We start from the raw sequence: 26,915 nt of genomic DNA, 5'->3' as shown, positions 1-26,915 counted from the left end.
ACATACAGTACCTGACACAGAGAGAAGGAAGACAACAAATCCACTCGCTGTTGCTGTTAAACTCATAGCTGCTCCTCTCATCTCTCTGACTTCAGAGATAATAAAACATGTCTGCAGGTAAATAATAATCCCAAGAAGAAAAAAGACTTCAATGTAGAAGGACGTTGTCTTCATAAGATCACTTCTCTCTGTGGTCTGCAGGCAGAAGACAGAAGTCAAGCTGTTAAAAATAAACTCAACTTCCTTCCTCTTTACATCATTAACATGCAAAATGAGCCAGATGCCAGTAGATGAAACTTAAGAAGTAATGATGTGTTGTTTGCAAACTCTGAACTTCTTTTTATAATCTATTTAAGGAATGTAAGACTAATTTCATGTAAATAAAGAGTTTTTAATGTCGTCCTGACGTTATGTGTGGGCACAAGTTCTGTGTCTGAAAAAAAAAGACATTTATTAACATACGAAAAGACTGCAAATTCATTCATTAAACTATTTAAGAGTCTTAGAAAACACTGATTAATCAGGCCAAACAGCAGGAGAAAGGAGAAAGGATTTGTCTTTTGAGTCTAATTACTTTGTTGTGTTTTATTTTATTTATGCAAAACAAAACAACAAAGAATAAGGACGAATGTAATTACATGGTTTTGAAAGTGTGATATAGAACAAAAACAGGCTGTAATAATATGTATAAAGAAAGCAGAAAAAACAGACAATTGTAATGTTACTGTAAGGAGTAGAAATAATTCACAAGATGAATATTGACAACAAATACTTGACTGACAATGAAACTGGTTGTAATAATGAAACTGGAAAACAACTGCAAATACAGAAAGGACAGTGGAAATGGTCTGTTATCAATGAAATATAACTCTTTACTATCATCTAGTGGCAACAATAGGAAACTACAAGTTGATCAGTAAAAGCTCTCTAATACTCCAGTGTATTTTTTAAATATCTTAAACACTACAGTCTTACCACTTGTTAACTAACTGATACACTACTCCTGAGATATGTCCAAAGCTGCAAGTTATAATAATCTTCAGTATATCTCCTCTAACCCAACGTTAATAAATATTACACTGGCAAGTATCCACAGCTCCACAAAATGACTCCGGTGATTCCAGTCGGACAAATACTACAAGTTTAAATTAGCAGGTTTTACAATGAAAGTTTTGTCACTGGGATCACCTTCACTACTTACATCTTTAACAAACAGAAACAATAAATATGTTGAGGCTGTCTGGCACTGATGATAAATCCTACTGGCAGATCAATTATGTTGTCAATCCAAATGCTGCTTACTGCTTTCTTCCATTGTTTCAAAGGATCCACAATGAAATTAATAAGTATGGGAGCTAGGTCTGAATGGGATTTTACTTCAGCAGTAAAATAACAAGATAAACTGTCAATTTAAATTGCTCTAAAATATATATTTGTCTCTATGATGCATTCTTGGAGAGGTCCATCCTGAGAAATATAGTTTCAAAACCCAATGGTTACCTGCTGAAATAAAAAAAATAAATAAATAAAATGAAAAGTTAATTTGAAAAAATAAATATCTGCACACCTGAATATGTGACAGGTGTGTTGGAGGAAGGTGCAACTTGAAAACAATGAGGAGAACTCTGACACACTGTCTCGCTTGTTGCTGGAATATTTATTAAATCATGTTTCAGACAGGTCTGAGCTGCACTTTCCTTTAATGCACCTGTCACATATTCAGGTGTGTAGAGATTTTTTTCAATTTTCTTTTTCATTTTTTAACATTTTTCTTTCAGCAGGTGTAGCACCCCAACACTCTATACTATGTCTAAGATGCTGTAAGTGACTTTAGACTGGAATGATGGTTGTTTGGGTTCAGTCTATTTAAAAGGTAGCTACCACAGAGGTTTACTTGTTTTGGGTGAAACTTATAATAGCCTAATAATAAACAAATAAACTGTCAAACTTGGCATTAGGTCTATTCACTTTTATCATGCTGTATTTTAAATAACTAACCACAGACAAGACTTTAGAAGGACTGACTGCTTTTTGAATGTGCAAATATTTACCCTTTTAGGTGAAATTATACAAAAACACAAATAACACAGTTTAGACCCCTTTAAAATAACAAATAGTATATTTCTAAATTATATTAAACGAAATTATGAAGAATTGTGTGACAGTGTGGGGGAGATCTTCTCATTGTTTTCAAAAATGGAAAAAAACAAAACAAGACATGAGATTGCTGGTGTGTTCATGAGGTTTTGTTGACTGTGCTGTACAGTGCTGCTGGATCTTCTTCAGTTTCCTGACCTCTGGTTCTGAGAGGGAAATTAAAAAAATAATCAGGTGATTCTGAAGATGTTGTATTAAATTATACAAACAGTCAAAACAGTCATAATAAAGATGCAGCAGGCAAATATAACAAATGAAAAACTGAAATAAAACTGTTACTACTATGTTCCTGTGTGAAGAGCTGCTCACCTCGGGGCAGTACTGGCTCTGTTAAATGTGACAGCAGCGTACTGGACAACCTCTTGTCCCTCCATGTGTCTGTCGGGCTGAGCTGATCTGATGTTGGAGTAGAGAGGATCTGTCTGGTTGTTGGAGAAGTGCACACTGGCATACTGAAGGTTATCTTGCTCCTCCGGCTGTGTCTGGAGGGTGATAGAAATGAGGAAAGTGTTGGTTTTTGTGATGAAGGATTGTTAAGAAACAACATGAGTGTTTGACAGTCAGATGAGTTTTCTAGTTGCACTTTAAGATAGTGACTGTGGAAGTGTGGAACCAGGATAGAATAGTATAACTCTCCCTCCTCACCCTCTCTCTGTTGTCTGGTCTCTCCTCAGCCTCAGACCTTTGATTGGAGGCTCTCTTTTTCCTGGTTAGAAAAAATAATTAAAAACAGAAATGACTGAACTTTGAAGAATGATTTAATGAAACAGAACTGCTCACCTCATCCACAGGAAGACAGAGAGGATGATGATAAACAGGAGAACAGCAGTTGTTACTCCAGCAGCTATTGATTTTCCTGCTCCTGGAGAACAGCGATGAAAAGAAAACACTGACAGTTAATTAAGGTATTACAGCACGTTTAGGTCCAACGTTTTGGTCAATATATATGTAGCCTGGTGGTAAATTGGTTCAGATGTAATTTTCCACTTAGGTGAGGTATAGCTCTCAAAGTTGTTTGAATGTTAATACATGTGTTCTTTGTTGTTTTCTTCTGAGTTTAAAATTGTTTCAGTCTAATTAACATTTGAGGCAAATTGTAAGTGTCACAGTCTCACTTGTTATTGCTGATTTTGGTCACAAGGTGGCAGCGTTGAGTAATATTACTGTCACTCTGCCAAATGCATCTTGGTCTTTCTTCCTGTTTTACGTTCAAACAACAGGAGATTTGCAGAGTGGGCGGTGCTGTGACTCCGTCGTGTAAAGTAGTAGACACTAGTGGAGTTCATGACCTGGGATTTTGCCACCAGCCGTCGGCCACTGTGTTCTCAATTGCACAGCAAGGTAATGTTAGTGTGCATAAAGCCACACCTTGCTATTGCACATTGTTACTAGAGGAATGGTTCAGGTTTTAAATGAATTTTAACTCCGTTTGAAGGTAAACAACAGTGTGTTGAGTTGTGCAATCTCCGGGGAGTTCCGTGTGGGTTTGGTGGGACTTGTTGAGGTGTGGGTGTTCTTTGCAGGTGTGCTCTGTGCATTCATGAGTTATTTTTGTGGATTTGTGGTTGTTTAGTGTGTTTTTGTCTGGTTCTATTTTGTGTTTTTTGTCAATGGTCATGGCCCACTGCCATGTTTATTTGTCATTTTTCTTTTACATAATTTTTTGTATTAAGTCTGCAACAAGCTTTGAAAGCACATGAGCTGCTTTCTAAAAGGACTCAGTAGCTTAAACACTCTGTTAAAATGACCTGCTGCAAACATGGTCAACAATAAAATTAAAGCTACAAGAACCACTGAAGTAATTGTGTCCTGTGTGGCATCTAATTCCACGGGCTACACATGTATATTCAGTTCTCTTCATTCTAAACTCTAACAGCTCTTTTCAGCTTAGAATATATTTAACACGAAAATCACTGAAAATCTAAGTTAAAGCTGTGCCTACGAGCATGATTTGTGACGTCACAACTACTTTGGAAGCTTATCCTGGTCCAATATGCATTGGATTAGCAAATAAACTCTCAAAATGAAAAGTATTTACATATTTATAGATTCAAGTTTACTCAACGAGGGAGAAGAAGCAGATGTCATTCTTAGAGTTTCTAACTAGGTAATAGTAGTTTTTTGTGGAAAAAACATCTTAGACCCAAATTATTATTTATTATTATTCAAAGAAAAGTATTTTATATGTCTTAAAACATGTTTGGAGGGGATCTTTAACAAAATGTCTATGTGATCCAGTACTGGCCTTTACCATCTTACTTTAATGTGTGACAAATGATGAAAAAAATTAAATACATTTCAAAAAAAATTGGTGACAGTGTCAGCAGCTGTAGTGAGCAAACTCTCCTCTCTTCCTGCAGCTTCCTCAGCGCAGCTGGTGGTGTGTGATGCTTTGCTGAGTGAGTGATGGACCACAAATGGCCATTGGCCCAGTAGAGGGTGCTGTTGTAAAAAATATAATTCCTCACATCATTCTTACAATTTAATGTTTTTTTTTTCCTTTAAATTACATTGAAAAACATTATTTCAGTATAATCTCCATATTCTCCCAGACCAGCTGGAGATTTAACTCCTCCAGTGTGTCCATGCTTTGCCAAGACCTCCACTTGGTCTGTTGTGTCTGAATACTCTTGGTCACACATTAACTTCCTCCTCTAAATGAAAAAATGCAGCAGCTCAATATTTAGACTCTTGGTCTCATAGAGTGAGGCAGTGCAGTGTGAAGAAATCTCACCTTGACTGCTTGTATTCATGAACACAGCTCTCTCTCCACTAGTTAAATATAAAAAGTCTGCATCACTTCAGCCTAATCAGAGGTCACATAATCTTTTGAAATATAACTTGTTAACAAGAAACACATTGACATGAAAATTCAGATCATTTCCTTGCTCAGATCCCTCTTCACCATGATTTGAATTGAGCTGATTCCTCCAGTCAGCAGTGAATCACACAAACCTGTTTTACTGTATCTTATGAATATGACTCTTAGGTCTGAAGTAATCCACTTGGGGCAGCTGTATAGCTAATGAGTCCTAGTGCAATGTGTGTGTAGCTGAATGAAAAACCAACCTGCCACAACAGTCAGATATAAGGTGGAGTTATGACGTCCTCTTCTGTTCTGGGCTTCACAGTAATAATTCCCACTGTGTTCAGGTCTGACATCAGTGATGGTGAAGATCTGTCCTGATGCTTTTGGTGAGTCTTCATTCTCCTTGTACCAGGTATAATTAGCTGCTGGGTTAGCATCACTGCTACAGGTCAGATTCACTGAACTGCCCTCCACTATCTCACCAAAGGGACTCACTGACACAGCGGGAACCTTTGGAGCATCTGGAGGAGATGTATCAAAATGAATTAACTATAAAATGAGGAAGGGTTGCATTAGTACACCATGTTGTATTGGAGCTGCTCAGTGAACTACAGCAGCTTTTTAAATGAACTGTTTGACTCACATTTCACATCAATAAAGATGTATTCAGATGTCCTCTTCCCCAGCTGGTTCTCAGCTATACAGTAATACTCTCCAGAGTCAGCGGACTGGATGGAGCTGAAGACAAGCTGTGGTTCTTTACTGAGAGGTTGAAGGTCTGGATTTACATTCTTCTTGTACCAGGTGTATTTAGCTGCTGGGTTAGCATCACTGCTACAGGTCAGAGTCACAGAACTGTCCAAGATAATGTCCCCAGAGGGGCTCACAGACACCAGAGGAATCTTACGTGCATCTGAAGGAGAAAATATTGACATGTTTTAATCTTATGATCCAATCATAGTCATGCAGCTGTACAGTGCAGACATCATAACCTGACACTTATCACTGTTACTCTGCTGATTATGCTCATGCTCGTGGAATAAACTCACACACTGAAGGAGAGGAGAACGTCTCATGTCCTTTCAAAGCACAGGAATAGCTGTCTGCAGGATAAAAAAAGCCCAAATAATAAGGAGACGTTTGTTCTGTTATTATCTGTCCATTCTTGTACCAGATGTAGGAGGGACGATCATCTAGATGACAAGTGCTGTGACACTTCAGCTCTGCCCGAACACAGGTATGAACTTTGCAGGCTGTTGATCTGATCACCTGCACCTGGATATCTAGATATGTGAAGAAATAGAAATATCATTTATCTTTATACATGCACAAAATATAAACACAAACATTCACAGTACTATTTTCAAGATATTAACCATTTGAAGTTACATTAAGTTTTCCAATGAAAATGTTACCTGTGACAGTCAAAGTGACTCCAGGTGAACCAGTAAAACTCCCTCCTGGTTGGTTTGTTATGAACCTGAACTTGTACTCAGCTGAGTCGCTCTCTCTCAGGTCTGTGATTCTCAGACTGCAGTCGTTCTTATCACAGTGATACTGAACACGACCTGCGTACTCTGAGTCTGTTCTCAGATCCACATATTCATTATTACTCAATTTAGTAAACCAGAATGTTCTCGCAACTTCAGTATCATGGTCATTTACTCTGGATGGGTATCTGTAGGTGCAATTTATGTTCACTGTTGATCCTTTTAAGGCACAGATCTGAGTAGAAGTGTAAGTCACTCCCCAGTCATTCTGACTCTGTACCACTGTAACACAGAGCACATCAGAAACCACAATCAGATTCATAACATCAGTTGATAATGAGTTAATCAGCTACTAAGACAAGCTGTGTATCATAGTGCTAACATGTTTTTGGGGGCTAGATAATCTGGACCAGCTTCAAAATATGATTGTCTGCTGTCACCTGTCACAGAAGTTTCTTATCATGCATATAACTGAGCTGAAGTATTGCGCCTTATCAGGTATTTATCATATTGTATAATTTTATGCTGGGACATCAGAATATTTGTTTCTAAATTTTTGATTTGGTCCATTAATTCTGGAGGTTTTTATTGTTGTACTCTTTGTCTAAGAACTCAAAGAAAAAACATATTCAATTTTCTGAAGGAAACAATTTTGAGAGTCTGTTCCTTCAAATCCATGAGAGAAAGAATGAATAATAGTTTATATTTGTGTTGATGATTGTAAATGTGAAGCAGGCAGAGCTAAGAGAGTCTGATCAGCAAAATATTTCACTGGTTAATGAAGCCTGAAAAAAGTTGTCATCACCTACGTGATGCTTTTTTAACATAGACTGTGTTTCACTCACATTTCACATTCATCACAGTGTATTTAGACGTCTTCCTGCCCAGCCCATTCTCAGGTGTACAGTAATAATATCCAGAGTCAGAGGACTTGATGGAGCTGAAGACAAGCTGTTGGCCTCCTGAGATAACTTCAGAATGCATATATGTACTCTTGTACCAGGTGTATTTTGCTGCTGGATTAGCATCACTGTTACAGGTCAAAGTCACTGAACTGCCCTCCTTAATTTCACCAGAGGGACTCACTGACACAGAGGAGGTTTTTGGTGCATCTGTAGCAGAAAACAGCACGTTTAACATTTCATCCCCAGTTGAGGTTAAGTTTTCACAGTGGAACATATTGAAATGGTTTATATTTCATCAAACACATTACAAACTACATGTCCTGCTTCCTTGTGTATGAGTTTAAAATCTTCAAGTGACAGTAAACACGCTGAAGGAGAAAGGGAGAGCAGTAATCCTCATCTACTTTAAGAACTTTCCTTCATAACTGCCGCTAGTATGTGTGTGTGTGTGTGTGTGTGTGTGTGTGTGTGTGTGTGTGTGTGTGTGTGTGTGTGTGTGTGTGTGTGTGTGTGTGTGTATTTAAGTGTTGTGTGAAATATATTGTTAAGACTGGAGTGATGGCTCTAATTGACTATTGATGGAAGAGGTGGGTCAATATAATTATTGAACAAAAGAAAAATCAGAGCGAAATTTGTAATTTTCACAGAGGGACTGAAGACACAATGAATCTAGTTGTCAAAACCTTGAAACAAGAGATTTTGTCTAATAGGCTGGATGAAATGTTAAAATAAAAAACTGTTTCTCTGCAGTAACACAGGGCAGGTTGTATTGTTGTTGGGATACTGACAGCAGTAGAGCTCAATGAGAAAAACATGGATCCAATAAGAAGTGAGGCAGTGGGGACCTTCATGTTAGAAATACATGAATTCATTGTACAGTACTTTAGATAAAAGGCTCCACAAGATGCTGTTATGTTAGTGAAAGACTGTGAAGAAAACTCACAAACTGGAAGAGAGGGGAAATCTTCATGTCCTTCAACAGCACAGGAATAGCTGTCTGCAGGATATAAGTAGTCTGAATAATAAGAAGATGTTTCTCTCCTGATTTCCTGTCCATTCTTGTACCAGATGTAGGAAGCATGGTTAGGTAGACGACAACTGCTGTGACACTTCAGCTCTGCCCAGGTAGAATACTGATAGACTGTTGATCTGATCACCTGCACCTGGAGATCTGTATATGTGAAGAAAGAACAGAAATGTAATTCATGTTCAGACACACACAAACATTCACAGTACTATTTCCAAGATATTAACCATTTGAAGTTACATTAAGTCTTCCAATGAAAATGTTACCTGTGACAGTCAAAGTGACTCCAGGTGAACCAGTAAATCTCCCTCCTGGTTGGTTTGTTATGAACATGAACTTGTACTCAGCTGAGTCGCTCTCTCTCAGGTCTGTGATTCTCAGACTGCAGTCGTTCTTATCACAGTGATACTGAACACGACCTGAATACTCTGAGTCTGTTCTCAGATCCACAGGTTCATTATTACTCAATTTAGTGAACCAGCATGTTCTCTCAACTTCAATATTTTTGTCATTTATTCTGGATGGGTATCTGTAGGTGCAGCTTATGTTCACTGTTGATCCTTTTAAGGCACAGATCTGAGTAGAAGTGTAAGTCACTCTCCAGTCATTCTGACCCTGTACCACTGTAACACAGAGCACATCAGAAACCACAATCAGATTCATGACAACTTAAGAATCAGTGAATAAGACAAAGTGGATCATGGCACAAATATGATTTTATTTGTAGTCGTTATCATTCAAAGCTCCTCATCGTGCATCAATCTAACTAGAACTGAACTGGAATACAATATTTTATCAGTTGTTTATCATATTTTATCATTTGTTACTGCTGAGTGTTTCAGCTTTAGTCCATTCATTCTGCAAGTTTTTACTGTTGTTCTGCTTGTTTGTTGTAGTTTTAAAAAAGCTAAACACCTGAAATGTGTGTCTTGCGTATTATCAAAAATGTCCTTCAGACATGAATGATTAAAAACATAAAATATATTTAACTAAGTTTTTTGGAGTAGAGCAGCAGATCAGTGGTACATCAAAGTTGTTTTCACCTCATTAAAACTCATATTGGTTCTGTATTGGTTCCCCATGTTCATTTACTATTTAGGCACATTGCAACTCTATTATATGACTTTCATTATGTTATTTATTAATCATATCTGGGTGAATACTTTTATACATACTTTTAATTTACAGTACAAAGAAACAGTTTTAGATGCTGTTTACAGTTAATCTCTCTGTGCACTGAGACAGAACATCGTACAGTCTGAATGTGCAGTGAAGGAACAAGAATGTATTGAACCTGTGAACATTAATGCAGTTTTACTGAACAGGAAAAGAAGAAGAGAATGAATCATTAGAGAGTCTGTGCTTGTCTTGGTTAATTTCCTCTCTGTTAGTTCTTTGATAAAGTTGCTGCTCAGTTGTATGAAAACCACAAAGAAATGCAGAACATGAAATGAGGGAAACTTTTGAAAGCAGCTAAAATAAAATAGCTGACAATAAGTTTTCATAGGGAGGAGCAACTGTTATAACTGTAACAGCTAAAACAGTTGTCCAGCTCTACAGTGCAGAGTGCAGAAATTACCAAACAGATTTTAAACATCATGACAAGATGAAATTCTCAGTGCATTGCTGTACCATCATAGAACTATGTATATATGCATATGCATGTATAAAAATATATTATTCTTACAGTCCATGGAGGGAGGGTGGACAAACCTTATTAGCCAGGCCCCACCCCCACCACCCATGACACAGACACAGCTGAACATCTTAATATAATATTATTAAAGTGTTCAGCAGTGAATACTGTTATTATTTCTTTGTCTTCATTCAACAGCTATATTTTACACAGGAATAAACAGAAGTCAATGTTTGATGTTGTAGAGTTTAAAAGTTATTCATCATACTGCATCACACATACATCAAACCTAGAAAAGTGCTGATCTGGGATATTTTATATTTACTTTCTTAAAATGTCTTCATGCTGCTCTGAATAAGTGTGTTAAATGTCCTACAATGTAAATGTAGATATACAGTACCTGACACAGAGAGAAGGAAGACAACAAATCCACTCGCTGCTGCTGTTAAACTCATAGCTGCTCTTCTCATCTGTCTGTGAGGCTTCAGAGACAATAAAATACATCAAATAATGTAAACAACATGTAATAGTCATATCAGTAAACTATTCTAAGTACAACAGAGAAGGACGTTGTCTGTTAAAATGCTCGTCCTCTGTGATCTGTGAGCAGAAGTCAGATATCAGGACAGTAAATGACTTGATTTCCTTCCTCTTTCTTATTATTATGAATATTCATGAGGAACCACATGACAGTAAACACATAAGTTAAAAACAAGTTTTACTGTTAATATAATCTATGTTAGAGAGAATAAGAGACCAGTGTTTGGGCCTGTTAGTAATTTAAAGAGAGAAGAGAAACAATGAGACATTTTTATCATCTTCCTCTTTTTAAGTGTGCGCACATTTCGTCATCTAAAAAACAAACATGACGTGTGTCTGATGTATGACAGTTGGTTTGATGCATCTCCTCACACTTCTAGTGCATGTTAAGATATTGAATACACCACCATGAGTTCAAAGAGATGTACTGCAAATTTACTTTCAGTAGTTTTCACTTTTTATGATTGAGTTGCATCTTAATTTGTTTACCCTTGACATTAAATTCATCAAACATTTCAGTTAGAGGCTCAGTTTCAGAAGTGTTGAATGTTGACATTGGTGACCTTGTTGTACAGTTGTTGAACAAACACTCACAGTCAATGTGTCTAAGTATGTTAATGATTCAGTCAGTGATCTACAGTTGTCACTAACAAATATGGACTGTTATACTGAAAATGCTTCATACAAAACCATCTTCAGGCATGTGGTGCAACTATCATGATTTGTCATTTCTCACTGTTTTGTTTGTGTGAGAGAGAAATACACAGAAAAAGAGAAGTGTCTAGTGGTATTTCTTATTAACTTTGTGGTATTATGTTAATTACTTTTTCATAACAAAGTCAAGATGTTGTGATATGTAGCACAACAAGCTAGTAAAACTCTGTAAATGCAAACACAAAGCAGTCTCTCCAGAGACTGTAAATGTTATTGCTGTCATTAGTCATTGGATCCGTTTCTAAACAAACTACAGTAATCGTTGCTTTTGGTGAAAGAAAACATGTCACCCAGTGCAACAGTGTGGCTCACTGAAATATAGAAAATCACCACCCTTATCCTTCAATGCAGACAGGAGGAAGACCTCAGTGATGAAGCCTGACTCTGCAACACTGAAGCTTCACCACTAGAGGACAGTGAAACATCAGAGATACTGAAGCTTATTGGACTCACACACTGAAGGAGAGCGGTAATCCTCATGTCCTTTCAAAGCACAGGAGACATTGTCACCAGGATTAAACTGCCCTGAATAAAGAGAAGTTTCCTCCTTCATAACTTTCTGTCTGTTCTTGAACCAGATGTAAGAAATACCACCTGCTGGACTGCAGCTGCTGAGACATTTCAGCTCTGCCTCGGTATAAGACTGATGGACTGTTATTGTGATCACCTGCACCTGGAGAGCTGCATATGTGAGGAAGGACACAAAATGTCATTAGTTACCGGTAAAATACACAAACATACAGTCAAAATATCCTTTGTAGTTCTGGTGGGTGAAATAATTTGGGATCATCCAATCAAATGTGTAAATGGGAGAAAATACTCAATATAATCAAATCAATTTTATGTGAAACACTTCAATAATAACTATTCACCACTATCACTATTTATCAATTTGTGTTCATCAGTACCTGTGACAGTCAGAGTTGATCCAGGTAAACTACTCCCCCATTCAAATCTTTGTGTTTTGAATGTGAAGTGATACTGGGCTGAATCGCTCTCTCTCAGGTCAGAGATTCTCAGAGTGGTGTGTCCTCTCTCTGTTTCTAGGAGCTGAACCCGACCTGCATACTGGGAGTCTTCACTAAGGTCCTCAGGCTATGAGGAATTCTGCCACTGATGACGACGTTCATGACTGAACCAGAATGTTGATGTGATAGATTCATAACTGCTGTATGTGCAGGAAATGTCCACTGATGAGCCTCTGGAAGCACAGATGCTTCTGTCAATGTAAGTCACTCTGTTGCAGTATTGAGCATAGAAACCTGAAAGATAGAATTAATTTAAAACAGCACAGTTAGTCCTGAATCCTTAGTTGTTAGTGTATGCGTCACGTCAGGTTTTGAGACACCGCCACATCAACACAATGAAGGTGAACAGAATTTAGTTTGTATATAAAAATCATGTTTGAAAGGTGTTTTGGTTACTTTGAATCATCCACAGACATATCTGTCAACAATTTTCATTGGAATTACTTTCTACTCAAGATGTATTCTCTATAAAAACTGTCCACAACAAAGTCTGTAGATTATCCAAAGTAATAGGGACGATGTTTCTGGTAAGACACATAGACAGATTGTTTTTCAAATATATGTTTTCAAAGCTTTAAGCAGTACAAATAATATTTAATTCACTTTCTTTTTATTGGGATGGCAGCAGACTATTCTAGGATTGATATCTCAAAATTTAGGCAGATGAAACTGCAACTACTCACATGGTTAGAAAGGGAGTGAGTCAGAAAATATGTTTTTCGTATTTTGAGTGAACTGACTTATTAAATGTACAGTAAGCTCTTGAATGTAGCATATCTGTAAAGAATGTAACATATCTAAAATCTCATGGGGCTGTGGTTTGTTTTTGATCCACTTCTATGTCAATTTTTGAATTACATGTAAATACAAGGTATAGTACAATAGGTTAAAGGCTCCACTAGATGTGGTTAGTTTAGTGAGAGACTGTGTTGTAAACTCACACACTGAAGGAGCAGGATGATGCTCAAATCCTTTTACAGCGCAGGAAAAGCTGTCTGATGAGTAAAAGTACACGTTATAAGTAGAAGGTGTTTCATCCGAAATTTTCTGTCCATTCTTGTACCATATGAAGGAAGAACGATCAGGTAGATGACATCTGCTGTGACACTTCAGCTCTGTCCAGGTAGAATGCGAGTAGTATGTTGATCGGATCACCTGCACCTGGAGATCTGTATATGTGAAGAAAGAATAGACGTCTAATTTATGTTCAGACACACACAGTGATATTTCCAAGACATTAACCATTTAAATCTAAGTTAAATCTGTCAATGAAAATGTTACCTGTGACAGTCAAAGTGACTCCAGGTGAACCAGTAAATCTTCCTCCTGGTTGGTTTGTTATGAACTTGTACTGAGCTGAGTCGCTCTCTCTCAGGTCTGTGATTCTCAGAGTGCAGTCGTTCTTATCACAGTGATACTGAACACGACCTGAATACTCTGAGTCTGTTCTCAGACTCAGAGTATTCTGAGTCGAGGGTTCCAAACACATCATGCTTTGTTGACACCCTACCACCCTCAGGCCATAGATTGCCCTGAGGGTGGTCCAGTAAGGTGCAGTCCTGGATTTGTTATGACAAGCTGCTCAACAGTTCATGGATGAGGCTTAAACTTGTAAAAGAAAGAGAGGGGCCGAATAATAATGTGGACGAATGAGAGATGTACAAGATGTGGCATAGATTTGCTATCAGCTCTTTATCAACATCTAGTGGCAGCACTCTCAAACTACAACTAGATTAGAAAATGCATGTTCTCCAATGTTCTTTTAAATAAAAGGCTCTACATTGGGATTTCACTTTTCACATATTTCACAAATTGCACCACCTGTTTGATAACTGATACAGTGTTCCAGAGATAAGTCCGAAGCTGCACAATGTTACAATGTACAAGTATGTCTCCCCTGACAAAAATTAATAAATATTATGCTGACAAGAAACCACACCTCCATCAAGACTGTCTCAAGTGAGGTGCCGCCATACTGCTCCTCCAAGACGTAAAAGATTTATATAGCCTATAAGGTTGGGATAAGTCTGAGGGTATGCAATAGAGTCACCTCGGTTAGATGGTGTAAGTAAAATGTCATTAGCATAAAGATTAGCTCATAAATCATATGCAAAAAACATGGATACTGGTTATGTTGTGATTGCCCCTGATTAAGATATCAGATATTCTGTATTCTTCTTCCTTGTAGAACAAATGGAATAAAGCGTTCCATGTGTTCTACAAGCTTCTACATTATCCACAATGCAACTACACCATCACCAGTTTGGTTGGGGATTCAGGTCTGTTTTGCTAGTAGCAGCTAATGTAGCCTTGAGCTGCTAGCCTCAAGCAGAGATGAGGAGCAGGCTACAGAGGTCTGGTAATCCGCTTCTTTTAACTTTTCACCACCAGATTTATTTTCATTGTCAAATTTATAGTCTTCAGCCCCAACTGATGCTGACTCAAGTGACATCACTTGCGGCAATTTATCAGATGTCACACAGCTCCAAAGAGGCAACTTTCCTCACACATGCAGTAGTACATAGTCCTGTAAACAGACTAAAATTGGTGGAGTTCCCCTTCAATGTATGAAATGAATACCACCCATTTCATCCTATCAGCATTCAGTGATATTAATCATTTTGTCATTTTGTTTCTCAAAGTCAAAGTTTTGTCTGACCAACAGTCCAAAAACCGAAGATATTCAGTTTACTATTATGTATAACAATATTATTATTATTATTATTATTATTATTATTATTATTATTATTATTATTATTAATAATAATAATAATAATAATAATAATAATAATAATAATAATAATAATAATAATAATAATAATACACTTTATTTATATAGCAAAATTCATGCATAAAATGCAACACAAAGTGCTGTTAGTACATAAAATCAGATAATCATAGCATTTACGATAAAACAAGGTGAATAAAAAAACAAGATAAAATTAAATTTAAATGACAGGATAAGACAAGATAAAACAACTGTGAGGTAAAAACACTTCAGGAGAAAGCAATGGTAAAAAGATGTGTCTTAAGATTTCATTTGAAAGCGTCAACAGATTTAGGGCTCCTTAAATCTGGGTGATTTTCTTTGTTATGACAAAGAAAAGCATTAAATTGTCACATTTGAGAAGCTGAAACCAGTAATGTTTGGGCAAGTTTACTTACTTGCTTATCTGAAATGATTATTCAATTATCAAAATAGTTGCAGATTAATTTTCTGTCAATCAACAAATAAATTCATCTAATAATCATTGCATTTCTAGAGATTATATAGAAAATGTCTGCTTGATTTGCATGAATTACAAAAGGGATCAGACTGAGAGGGAGGAAACTATTCATCTGCAGACACTCTGGCTTCAATTCCAGGTAGTGGTTGCTGTGGCTTGATTGTGCAGTCCAGCAAATGCAGTTGTTGATGTTCCACTGCACCAACAAATGATATTAGGGCTCCTGTTATGGCACCAAGTGACTAAGATTCATCAGGTAAAAACATATTACACATATGCACTAAGTCATGAGTACTTTACACATGGCTGACCTTTGGTGAAAAAAACAAACTCTGAATACTGTTGCATGTTCTATTGAAATGTGTGTATTTACATTAGAGATCTATTGTCCACATACAGTATATCTCTATTCCTGGACAGGTCTGTTCTGAGAAACCACAACTGATTAAATACAAATAAAGAAAAAATTCTCCATGTTATTTGGGGGTTTTGTTGATTGCGATATACAACGCAGCAGTTTCCTGGCTTCTGTTTCTGTGAGGGGGAAAAACAAATGAGAACGCTCTAAAGATATGTTATTAAATGCCAAAACTAATACAGCAGTTATTACAAAACTCATCTCAAACTCTTCTATCAAATATGCAACTAGATATGTAAATATAAACTAAAATTTTAAACTCTCTTGATACAACACTTGAATGCTCATATATTGAGTTAGCGGTGTACTCCAGTGTAAGAGATGGGAGACAAAATCTCTGTTTTCTACGTGAATATGCATTATACAGTTTAGCCAAAATGAATATAACACTTGACTTATTCCCTCTGTGTGGTAAAATCCCTCCACTGCAGCTCAGCAAAGATACACTGTCTGGCGAAACACACAGAGGGAATATTCTATTAAAAACAGTATGACTCTATAGGATACCCCCTTCATTTGGCTGAGTATGACCAATATTAACTTCAGCTGAAGTTTGAAATGTAATTTTCATCCACAACGACTGTAGATTTTCACAGCATGGCCACTGCAGTACACAGGTTGATTTCCCAATATCTAACCAACTTGCATCTCTTTTATCTGTAATGCAAATTGTCAATAACCTGAACTAGTAGATGTGAAGATTTTTGATGGCAAAATGGGGGAAGTCTGAATTTAAAGGCTTTGCTAACACTGACTTTCTATCCTCAAAGGTACCAAATGTGGCCATCAGTGGCAGAAATAAAAATCAAGATAGAATACTAACACATCATCAGCATATAAGAAATTCATTATAAATGTTGTTTTTAACTATTTGTTTGATAGACATCATTGTGTTTCGCTTGTGGCAATCGTTTAATGATCAACGTTAAGTGGTGACAAAAAGCATGTCCCTTTCTCAAGGTCAAAATGATGACATACAAATGAGACAATTGACCAGAATCATCCTCACAAAATACAGCAGTTTAATCCACCTGATAAAGTTCTGGCCAAATCCAAATTTGTCCACATTTTTGAACAGAAAAGGTCAAGACACTCTATCAAACACCAACTGAGGATACTGTTCCTTTGTAAAAAGGTGCTTACCTTGGGGCTGCATTGCCACTGTTCATTTTCACACACTCAATGCCTCTTCTTCCTCCTTGTGTCTTCGGGGCTGAGCTGGGCTGATATTGGAGCAGAGAGTATCTGCCTGTTCCTTGGACAAATCAACAGTGGTACAGAGAAGGGCATCCTGCTGCTCGGCTGATTGTGTCTGTAGACACTGGAAAGATAAGATCACTTGTTCAGTTTGACAAACTGAGTTCAATGCTTCTTTGACTTAAAGTGACAGTAGGTAGGTTATTTAGCTTCATGATATCAGTCCAACTATTGTCAATTATCTTTCTTAGTTGCATCTGTGCCAAGTGATTTTTTCCCTGTATTGACTATCACTGCAGGGTGAAGCAAAATCAAACTTTTGGCTCTCAGAAGAACAGTATGAATCAGATTCTGGTAACCTATTAAACCTGTCCAGTTCAAAACTACATACTATATTGTTATTTACTAAGGATATTTCTGCATGTGTTTTATCTCTGTAAGTCAAACTCAAAGGACTTAGAAAATTTGCTCTCCAAGTGCTGAGACTGTCTTTACAGTAAGAACTGAATTGTGGAACCATATTTTGTACTAGGACTGATCTTCCTCACCTGTGCACTGTTGCCCAATGTCTCTGCAGGTTTAGACGGTTGCTTAGAGGCTCTGGTTTGGAAAATAAGTGAAAAAAAAAAAGGACAAATAAATTAATTGATAAATTGACTGATTGAAATGATTTGAAATGCTTTTCAAAGATGTATCAGTTAAGAAAGATGTACTTCTCACCTAATGCATAGTGCAACCAAGATGAGTAGGACAAGTAAAACAGCAGCGATTGTTCCAACAGCTATTAACTTCCATGCTCCTAGGAAATGGAAATCAAAAGATAACACTGACATTTAATTTGAGTGTCAAAGGTTTTTTGGGCTCACTGGCCCCATAAAAGTCATGAAAGAGAACTCCCAGATTCAAGAGTACTAAAATCTGATGTCAGTTCAATGGGGAAGTAGATGTTAGTTTGCAAATAGAGCATTCAGAGCAGGGTGAAGGCCTGGCTTTTGACTTGAAGTTTTGACTATGTTTAACATAGACATCTGGTGTAATAACAGTGTATAAATGATTTAAAATCACAAAAAGCATGTTATTTACTATTTAAGAGGAGTGTCCTCAGGCACCACCTTGATGGAGGAGAGATAGCCGAAAACATTTAATGAACAAAGCATGGTCCACTGGAGAAGAATTATGTGATGTGTGTTAATTTTGGAATCCCTCATTGCACAGAATAACTATGTGTATGCAAAAGTACAGGTCAAGGTTGAGTCCCCCCATCACATCAGATGCAGTGGAAAAACCAACCTGCCACAGTCAGATGTATGGTGATGCTTTGACGTCCTCTGATGTTCTGGACTTCACAGTAATAATTCCCACTGTGTTCAGATCTGACATCAGTGATGGTGAAGATCTGTCCTGATGCTTTTGGTGAGGCTTCATTCTCTTTGTACCAGGTGTAATTAGCTGCTGGGTTAGCATCACTGCTACAGGTCAGGGTCACTGAACTGCCCTCCACTATCTCACCAGAGGGACTCACTGACACAGAAGGAAGCTTTGGAGCATCTGGTGAACAAGATGTATCAACAAACATTCATTAATATTAACATGCAGGACAGTATGATATATTGTATGTCGAGTCAATGTGTTTGCTTTTAACATGGCTTTGTTTAAACTTTAAATGGGAGTATCTTTGTTTAATTTCACTGAAAATGCACCACAGACAGAATATTTAAAAAGTCTAAGTAAGTAAGCTATTAAAGGGCATATATTTCCTTGTGATGTAGCTCAGTCAGAGCTCACATTTTGGATTGGGAGCCTCATAGATTATTACCACAAAAACTACCATGTTGACTTAAAGTGTTTGATTTACACTTTACTACTTACACAGGACATCTATGAACAGAGACAAAGAGTTGATCCATCCATATTGATTCTCAGACTTGCAGTAGTACATCCCTCTATCCTCAGAGCTGATGGAGATGAAATTATAACTTCCTTCTGGTCCATGAAACAGTGTTTGGTTTTCCTTGTACCAGGCGTAATTAGCTGCTGGGTTAGCATCACTGCTACAGGTCAGGGTCACTGAACTGCCCTCCACTATCTGACCAGAGGGACTCACTGACACAGAAGGAAGCTTTGGAGCATCTGGTGAACAAGATGTATCAACAAACATTCATTAATATTAACATGCAGGACAGTATGATATATTGTATGTCGAGTCAATGTGTTTGCTTTTAACATGGCTTTGTTTAAACTTTAAATGGGAGTATCTTTGTTTAATTTCACTGAAAATGCACCACAGACGGAATATTTAAAAAGTCTAAGTAAGTAAGCTATTAAAGGGCATATATTTCCTTGTGATGTAGTTCAGTCAGAGCTCACATTTTGGATTGGGAGCCTCATAGATTATTACCACAAAAACTACCATGTTGACTTAAAGTGTTTGATTTACACTTTACTACTTACACAGGACATCTATGAACAGAGACAAAGAGTTGATCCATCCATATTGATTCTCAGACTTGCAGTAGTACATCCCTCTATCCTCAGATCTGATGGAGATGAAATTATAACTTCCTTCTGGTACATGAAACAGTGTTTGGTTTTCCTTGTACCAGGCGTAATTAGCTGCTGGGTTAGCATCACTGCTACAGGTCAGGGTCACTGAACTGCCCTCCACTATCTGACCAGAGGGACTCACTGACACAGAAGGAAGCTTTGGAGCATCTGGTGAACAAGATGTATCAACAAACATTCATTAATATTAACATGTAGGACAGTATGATATATTGTATGTCGAGTCAATGTGTTTGCTTTTAACATGGCTTTGTTTAAACTTTAAATGGGAGTATCTTTGTTTAATTTCACTGAAAATGCACCACAGACGGAATATTTAAAAAGTCTAAGTAAGTAAGCTATTAAAGGGCATATATTTCCTTGTGATGTAGCTCAGTCAGAGCTCACATTTTGGATTGGGAGCCTCATAGATTATTACCACAAAAACTACCATGTTGACTTAAAGTGTTTGATTTACACTTTACTACTTACACAGGACATCTATGAAGAGAGATGAAGAGTTGATCCATCCATATTGATTCTCAGACTTGCAGTAGTAGATCCCTCTGTCCTCAGAGCTGATGGAGATGAAATTATAACTTCCTTCTGGTCCATGAAACAGTGTTTGGTTTTCCTTGTACCAGGCGTAATTAGCTGTTGGGTTAGCATCACTGCTACAGGTCAGAGTCACTGAACTGCCCTCCACTATCTGACCAGAGGGACTCACTGACACAGAAGGAAGCTTTGGAGCATCTGGTGAACAAGATGTATCAACAAACATTCATTAATATTAACATGCAGGACAGTATGATATATTGTATGTCGAGTCAATGTGTTTGCTTTTAACATGGCTTTGTTTAAACTTTAAATGGGAGTATCTTTGTTTAATTTCACTGAAAATGCACCACAGACGGAATATTTAAAAAGTCTAAGTAAGTAAGCTATTAAAGGGCATATATTTCCTTGTGATGTAGCTCAGTCAGAGCTCACATTTTGGATTGGGAGCCTCATAGATTATTACCACAAAAACTACCATGTTGACTTAAAGTGTTTGATTTACACTTTACTACTTACACAGGACATCTATGAAGAGAGATGAAGAGTTGATCCATCCATATTGATTCTCAGACTTGCAGTAGTAGATCCCTCTGTCCTCAGAGCTGATGGAGATGAAATTATAACTTCCTTCTGGTCCATGAAACAGTGTTTGGTTTTCCTTGTACCAGGCGTAATTAGCTGTTGGGTTAGCATCACTGCTACAGGTCAGAGTCACTGAACTGCCCTCCACTATCTGACCAGAGGGACTCACTGACACAGAAGGAAGCTTTGGAGCATCTGGTGAACAAGATGTATCAACAAACATTCATTAATATTAACATGCAGGACAGTATGATATATTGTATGTCGAGTCAATGTGTTTGCTTTTAACATGGCTTTGTTTAAACTTTAAATGGGAGTATCTTTGTTTAATTTCACTGAAAATGCACCACAGACGGAATATTTAAAAAGTCTAAGTAAGTAAGCTATTAAAGGGCATATATTTCCTTGTGATGTAGTTCAGTCAGAGCTCAGGAGAGTGTCTAGGACATTTTGGATTAGGGGCCTCATAGATTATTATCACAAAAAGTACCATGTTGACTTAAAGTGTTTGATTTACACTTTACTACTTACACAAGACATCTATGAAGAGAGATGAAGAGTTGATCCATCCATATTGATTCTCAGACTTGCAGTAGTACATCCCTCTGTCCTCAGAGCTGATGGAGATGAAATTATAACTTCCTTCTGGTCCATGAAACAGTGTTTGGTTTTCCTTGTACCAGGCGTAATTAGCTGCTGGGTTAGCATCACTGCTACAGTTCAGAGTCACTGATCTGCCCTCCACTATCTGACCAGAGGGACTCACTGACACAGAGGGAAGCTTTGGAGCATCTAGAGAAGATTTGGTAATATAAATTAACTATAAAATGAGGATGTGTTGCTTTACTGCCACATATCATCATAAATATATGGTACTAGTTAATGTTAATAAACATGTGACAGCAGTGGGCATCAGGGAAAACTGGGATACCAACTGTGAATAAAACTCCCCTCTCAAAAATACTGGAGATATTCAGTAACCTGCCATGGCAACATTAGCAAGTATATCTTTGTTTAATTTAAAATAAACTGTTTCACTCACATTTGACATCAATAAAGATGTATTCAGATGTCCTCTTCCCCAGCTGGTTCTCAGTTGTACAGTAATACTCTCCAGAGTCAGAGGACTGGATGGAGCTGAAGACAAGCTGTGGTTCTTTACTGAGAGGTTGAAGGTCTGGATTTATATTCTTCTTGTACCAGGTGTAATTAGCTGCTGGGTTAGCATCACTGCTACAGTTCAGAGTCACTGAACTGCCCTCAATGATTTCATCAGACGGAGTCACCAACACTGAAGGAACTATTGGAGCATCTGGAGGCAAAAACATTGTTATTTATTTATTTTTTTTAAATGACAACACGTTTTCACAGTGGAACTGAATTTACATATACAGAGGTTGAATAATTGATAAAATGTAAGAAGCAATATTAGATATAAAGTGGGTAAAGGAGGCTTATTCTCTCATGTTAGAAACTATATTGTCTCTTGGTACTTTAGTTAAAAAATGACATTTAGTTAGAGACAGTGAAGTAAACTCACACAGTGTAGGAGAGCGGTAATCCTCGTATCCTTTTAAAGCACAGGAGATGTTGTCTGCAGGATAAAACTGGCCTGTATAAGTTTCTCCCAGAAATTTCTGTCCATTCTTGAACCAAACGTAGGAAAGAGAACCAGCTGGACTGCAGCTGCTGAGACATTTCAGCTCTGCCTCAGAATGAGACTGATGGACTGTTATTCTGGTCACCTGCACCTTGACAGCTGGATGTGAGGAAGTACACAAAATGTCATTGCTTCCAGAAAAAAACAAAACCTAAATAACTGTTTCAGTAATCATAATCATATAGTCACCAACAGTTTCATGTGAATTTCTTCTACAATAAAGTATTAATTACTTTCACCTTTCTAGGCTGAAATATCTCAACAAATATGGATTGCCATGAAATTTTGTACAAACATTGAACAACATGTTCTTCAGAGGATGAATCCTACTGACTTATGCTGAGACTTTTCATCTGGTGCCACCATGAGATTGACATTTGTGGTTTTAAGTAAAATGTCTCGTAGTCATTCCCATCAGCCTCAGCTGAGTAAATGTGGTGAACATGGTAAACATTATACCTGTTAAAGCATATTGCTGGTGATTTTCTATATATTTCTTATTGTCGACAAATCTCATGTGCAGAGCCAAATCTAATCATGGTGAACGAACATGTCACCCAGCACAACGGTGTGGCTCATTGACATGTTTTTAATAGTTTTTGGACAACAACAGAGGTCTATGCTACAGAGGAATAAGATATATTAGGCTTTCGATACACATACAATACTTTTAAGTGGGATCAATTCAGTGTTGGCTCTGCACATGAGATTTGTTGACAGTAAGAAAAACATAAAAAGTTGCCAAACTTATTCTTTAAAATCAGCATGTTAATGCTGACATTGTGAGCATGTACTTATGCATTCATATACCTAAATACACAGTGTTGTTCTGTACTTAAAACTGTAGTTTTAATACACTGTACTGTTTGTATGTCATTCCAAGTTCATCAGTACCTGTGACAGTCAGAGTTGTTCCAGGTAAACTACTCCTCCATTCAAAGCTTGGTGTTTTGAATGTGAAGTGATACTGGGCTGAATCGCTTTCTCTCAGGTCAGAGATTTTCAGAGTGGAGCGTCCTCTCTCTGTTTCAAGGACCCGAACACGACCTGCATACTGGGAGTCTTCACTAAGGTCCTCAGGCTGTGAGGGATTCTGCCACTGATGACTACGTTCAGGACTGAACCAGAATTTTGATTCAACATTATTGTTATAACTCTTGTACATGGAAGAAAAGTCCACCGATGATCCTTGGAAGGCACAGATGTTTCTGTTGGTGTAAGTCACTCTGTTGCAAGTTTGACCACTGACACCTGAAAGATCAAATAAGTTTAAAACATCATCGTAAGCACTGAATCTTTTGTCTGTGTGTTTTTTGGGAGGGGGATATACTTATGCCACAGACTGCATTACTGTAGATTAGTGGTTCCAAAGCTTTTTTGCCTTTAACTCCCTTAATACAAAGCTTTGTCTATTTGTGACCCCTCATCACAGAGTGCAGATCTATGAGTATGAGCTGAGCAGTTAAAAGAGTTGTTTTGCTTTCTCCGACTGTTTAGTTTGAATAATTTTCAGAGGTAAAATTCTCCATTATCTTCACAAAAGAAAAAAGCAGAAATTAGAGAAAATCAAAATCAAAATAAATATAATTTTACATATAACATAATTGTGTATTTCCTTAATAAATAATAATATTTATTTTATAATCTCACAACCCCATATTTTTTATCTTGTTACTTTTTTGTGGGGGTCCTGACCTCCACAGTGGGAACCACTGTGTTAAATACTCAGGAGACTATATTATATTCATAAAATCAAAGAGATAAATCATAGCAAAAGCTTTTCCTCCTTTATGGTGAAACATTTTAATAGACTCAAAGTTTTCTTCAGATCAGCAGTACTGTTGGTAGGAGACCAAGTAAATGATTCTGGTTCAATGACACTGACATGCTTACTAACAACCTCTAGGGGAGAAATAAGCTAACTAACCAGATTAAACAATGAATGAGTAATTTTCCCATCTGGCACATCATAACTCCCAAATGGAAGATTGAATATATAAACCTCATGTCTCTAATCATCTGACTGTCTTCAAACTTTGCAAAAGATCACTCTTGAGTAGCTGCCAGTAATTATCAGTCATGGTACAATGCAACAGTTTACAGGCTCCACCAGATGGCAGCATGTTAGTGGAAGACTGTGGAGTGAACTCACACTCTAAAGGAGAGTTGAAATCCTCATATCCTTTCACAGCACAGGAAAAGCTGTCTGCAGAATTATTAATGGATTCTGCATAAGAAGGAGATGTGTCTTCCTTTATTTTCTGTCCATTCTTGTACCAGATGAAGACAGAATGATCAAGTAGAGGACAGCTGCTGAGACACGTCAACTCTGCCTGAGAAGAAGACAAGTTTTGATTTGGTCCGCTCACCTGCACCTGGAGATCTGATGGTATGTAAAGAAAGAACAGAAATGTCATATTAGATTAAACTGTCAGCATACACGTAATACATACACATTAACAGTTGTGTTAATAACACTTTGAACATTTTTGGGGTATAAAATTTAAATTTTCATATTAAAATGTTACCTGTGACAGTCAAAGTGACTCCAGGTGGACCATAAATTTTTTCAACGTTTGTTACAAGCCTGAACTTGTACACAGCTGAGTCGCTCTCTCTCAGGTCTGTGATTCTCAGAGTGCAGTCGTTTTTATCACAGTGATCCTGCACACGACCTGTGAACTTTGAGTCTGTTGTCACATCCACTTCCCATTTAATAAACCAGAATGTTTTCTCAACCGTGGTATTAATGTTATTTATTGTGGATGGGTATGTGTAGTTGCAGTTTATGTCCACTGTTGATCCTTTTAAGGCACAGATCTGAGTGGAAGTGTAAGTCACTTCCAAGTCAGTCTGACCCTGTATCACTGTAACACAGAGCACATCAGAAACCACAATCAGAATTATAGCAACAAAGGACAGAGTTGACTATTTTGTTGGAAGTGCTTCATTTCTAAATCTGCTCAAGAAGTCGTCTACATTTCTCAAATAAAAGCTTGTTTCATCCCACTTTAGTCAGTAAGACAATCAAAATCTCAGTACCCACACATTATCACAAAACAAATTCAAAACACATTAACACAAAAGTCACATGTTAACACATCATCGTCTGGCTAGAACCCCTTTTTGTTTATCTGTGGATGTCCAGTATACAGTAGGTTCAATATCTGGACACTTGTTTAGAGAACATTTTGGATGTGTGTGTGTGTAATAGAAAAGGTAAAATATAATGAATGAACCACTTTTGGACATATACAGACATGCAAGAAAGGTTCAAAACATTTTCAGCACCTATCTGGACTTTTGTCCAACAAATTTCAGGTTTGGTTTGTACATCTGGCCTTGGCTTCCTTTGGATGCCTGGACAGGTGGACATTTTTCTGGAACTGTCTTTTAGGTTTACACATGCCCAGAAAAGGTGTAATGTTTAAATGTCTGAATAGGATTCACATGAATTTATATTTCAGTCTACTGAAGTGCATCAGAGCATAACTTTCAGTGACAGTAACTTTAACAGTGCAGCATGGAGAGAAAATGTTGTCAGCAGAGACATTAAAATGCTGTGTTTTGGTCAGAGTGTCACATGCACTTGACAAGACTTTTTAATTCTGGGGCATTTGATTTTCACCTCCATTACACTTACTGTCTTAACCTGTACAAAAGTTCAATTTCCAATGCAAAGCAATGCATGTGTGGATTAAAAACAACTGTGTGTTAAAAGTGTGACAGTACAGAAAACTAGGAGTTAAACTCAAGATGTCTGTGAAGGGTTTTAAAGGTACGCATCATATCACCTTTGTTAAATACCGTACAAAATAAATGTAGATATACAGTACCTGGCAAAGAGAGAAGGAAGACAACAAATCCAACGGCTGCTGCTGTTAAACTCATAGCTGCTCCTCTTGTGTCTCTGTCTGGCTTCAGATGTAATGAACCAACAAATTAATACTGGGCACAACTCCTATCAATAAACTATTCTACATAGAACATAGAAAGATGTTGTCTTGTCTGTTCCTCATGTGGTCTGTAAGGAGATGACAGAAATCAGACTGTTTTTATTGGGCACGCATGTCCAACTTCCTTCCTCTTTACATCATTATTCATGATGCCTGTAAATACGTAAGTTAGATAAAGGAAATGACCGGTTTGTTGTTTTGCAAAATATATATGAACTTCATATTATAATCTATAAGTTAAAGAGTCAGACTTGATATGTGGCCAGGTCAAAAACAAACAAACAACAAAAAAACACTGACACAAAAGATCAAAATTTAAAGAAACAAGAAAATTTAGGACATTTTTAATCTCGCCATTTTTTGTAAGTGTCCATATTATCTCAACTGTCTGCCAGAGGTGCACAAATTAACAAAGCTCCTACATGCAAAATTTTCTAGTGTGTATTGAGGCAATGAAAACAACCTTTACA

The 26,915-nt window shown here is 37.3% G+C and overlaps 4 protein-coding genes and 1 long non-coding RNA gene across 6 annotated transcripts in view; 1 reads left to right on the top strand and 4 right to left on the bottom strand.

Moving 5' to 3' along the window:
* Positions 1 to 26,915, bottom strand: part of LOC121912949 (B-cell receptor CD22-like) — a 105,385-nt gene that overhangs the window by 30,032 nt on the left and 48,438 nt on the right. The gene's annotated exons all lie outside the window — the stretch shown is intronic.
* LOC121913127 lies at positions 3,042 to 12,416 on the top strand. Of its 2 annotated transcripts, none has more exons than XR_006100216.1 (5): positions 3,042 to 3,498; positions 6,141 to 6,203; positions 11,630 to 11,747; positions 11,857 to 11,967; positions 12,326 to 12,416. It is a non-coding gene; the product is annotated as an uncharacterized LOC121913127 (long non-coding RNA). The 2 variants fall into 2 exon arrangements; XR_006100215.1 differs by having other exon boundaries at positions 11,857 to 12,000; positions 12,326 to 12,409.
* LOC121912964 lies at positions 12,374 to 13,798 on the bottom strand. Its single transcript, XM_042435554.1, has 3 exons — positions 13,588 to 13,798; positions 13,248 to 13,475; positions 12,374 to 12,540 (listed from the first exon to the last, which is right to left on the bottom strand). Exons 1-3 carry the CDS (start codon positions 13,796 to 13,798, stop codon positions 12,374 to 12,376), a joined length of 606 nt encoding a protein of 201 aa, XP_042291488.1.
* Positions 15,184 to 18,812, bottom strand: LOC121912976 (B-cell receptor CD22-like). Its single transcript, XM_042435564.1, has 5 exons — positions 18,439 to 18,812; positions 17,869 to 17,947; positions 17,697 to 17,748; positions 17,095 to 17,272; positions 15,184 to 16,067 (listed from the first exon to the last, which is right to left on the bottom strand). Exons 1-4 carry the CDS (start codon positions 18,722 to 18,724, stop codon positions 17,123 to 17,125), a joined length of 567 nt encoding a protein of 188 aa, XP_042291498.1. The 5' UTR covers positions 18,725 to 18,812; the 3' UTR covers positions 15,184 to 16,067; positions 17,095 to 17,122.
* LOC121912995 (B-cell receptor CD22-like) lies at positions 20,027 to 21,175 on the bottom strand. The gene is made up of 2 exons (XM_042435594.1): positions 20,764 to 21,175; positions 20,027 to 20,442 (listed from the first exon to the last, which is right to left on the bottom strand). Exons 1-2 carry the CDS (start codon positions 21,050 to 21,052, stop codon positions 20,174 to 20,176), a joined length of 558 nt encoding a protein of 185 aa, XP_042291528.1. The 5' UTR covers positions 21,053 to 21,175; the 3' UTR covers positions 20,027 to 20,173.

Source organism: Thunnus maccoyii, chromosome 2, assembly GCF_910596095.1.
Source record: "Thunnus maccoyii chromosome 2, fThuMac1.1, whole genome shotgun sequence".
Taxonomy (NCBI): Eukaryota; Metazoa; Chordata; class Actinopteri; order Scombriformes; family Scombridae; genus Thunnus; species Thunnus maccoyii.
The sequence above is the reverse complement of the archived record's forward strand: the minus strand, read 5'-3'. Positions and strand labels throughout refer to the sequence as shown.

What these genes read in the sequence shown, in the direction of transcription:
- LOC121912976 (XM_042435564.1), bottom strand. Translation starts at nt 18,724, where the DNA reads ATGTTTGTTGATACATCTTGTTCACCAGATGCTCCAAAGCTTCCTTCT. An exon ending in CATACATCTGACTGTGGCAG is followed by an intron (nt 17,948 to 18,438) that starts GTTGGTTTTTCC and finishes TCCATTTCCTAG; the next exon opens with GAGCATGGAAGTTAATAGCT. An exon ending in TTGGTTGCACTATGCATTAG is followed by an intron (nt 17,749 to 17,868) that starts GTGAGAAGTACA and finishes TTTCCAAACCAG; the next exon opens with AGCCTCTAAGCAACCGTCTA.
- LOC121912964 (XM_042435554.1), bottom strand. Translation starts at nt 13,798, where the DNA reads ATGATGTGTTTGGAACCCTCGACTCAGAATACTCTGAGTCTGAGAACA. An exon ending in AGTCACTTTGACTGTCACAG is followed by an intron (nt 13,476 to 13,587) that starts GTAACATTTTCA and finishes TCACATATACAG; the next exon opens with ATCTCCAGGTGCAGGTGATC. An exon ending in TCATCCTGCTCCTTCAGTGT is followed by an intron (nt 12,541 to 13,247) that starts GTGAGTTTACAA and finishes TCTATCTTTCAG; the next exon opens with GTTTCTATGCTCAATACTGC.
- LOC121912995 (XM_042435594.1), bottom strand. Translation starts at nt 21,052, where the DNA reads ATGTTTGTTGATACATCTTGTTCACCAGATGCTCCAAAGCTTCCTTCT. An exon ending in TCTCTTCATAGATGTCCTGT is followed by an intron (nt 20,443 to 20,763) that starts GTAAGTAGTAAA and finishes CTTGTTCACCAG; the next exon opens with ATGCTCCAAAGCTTCCTTCT.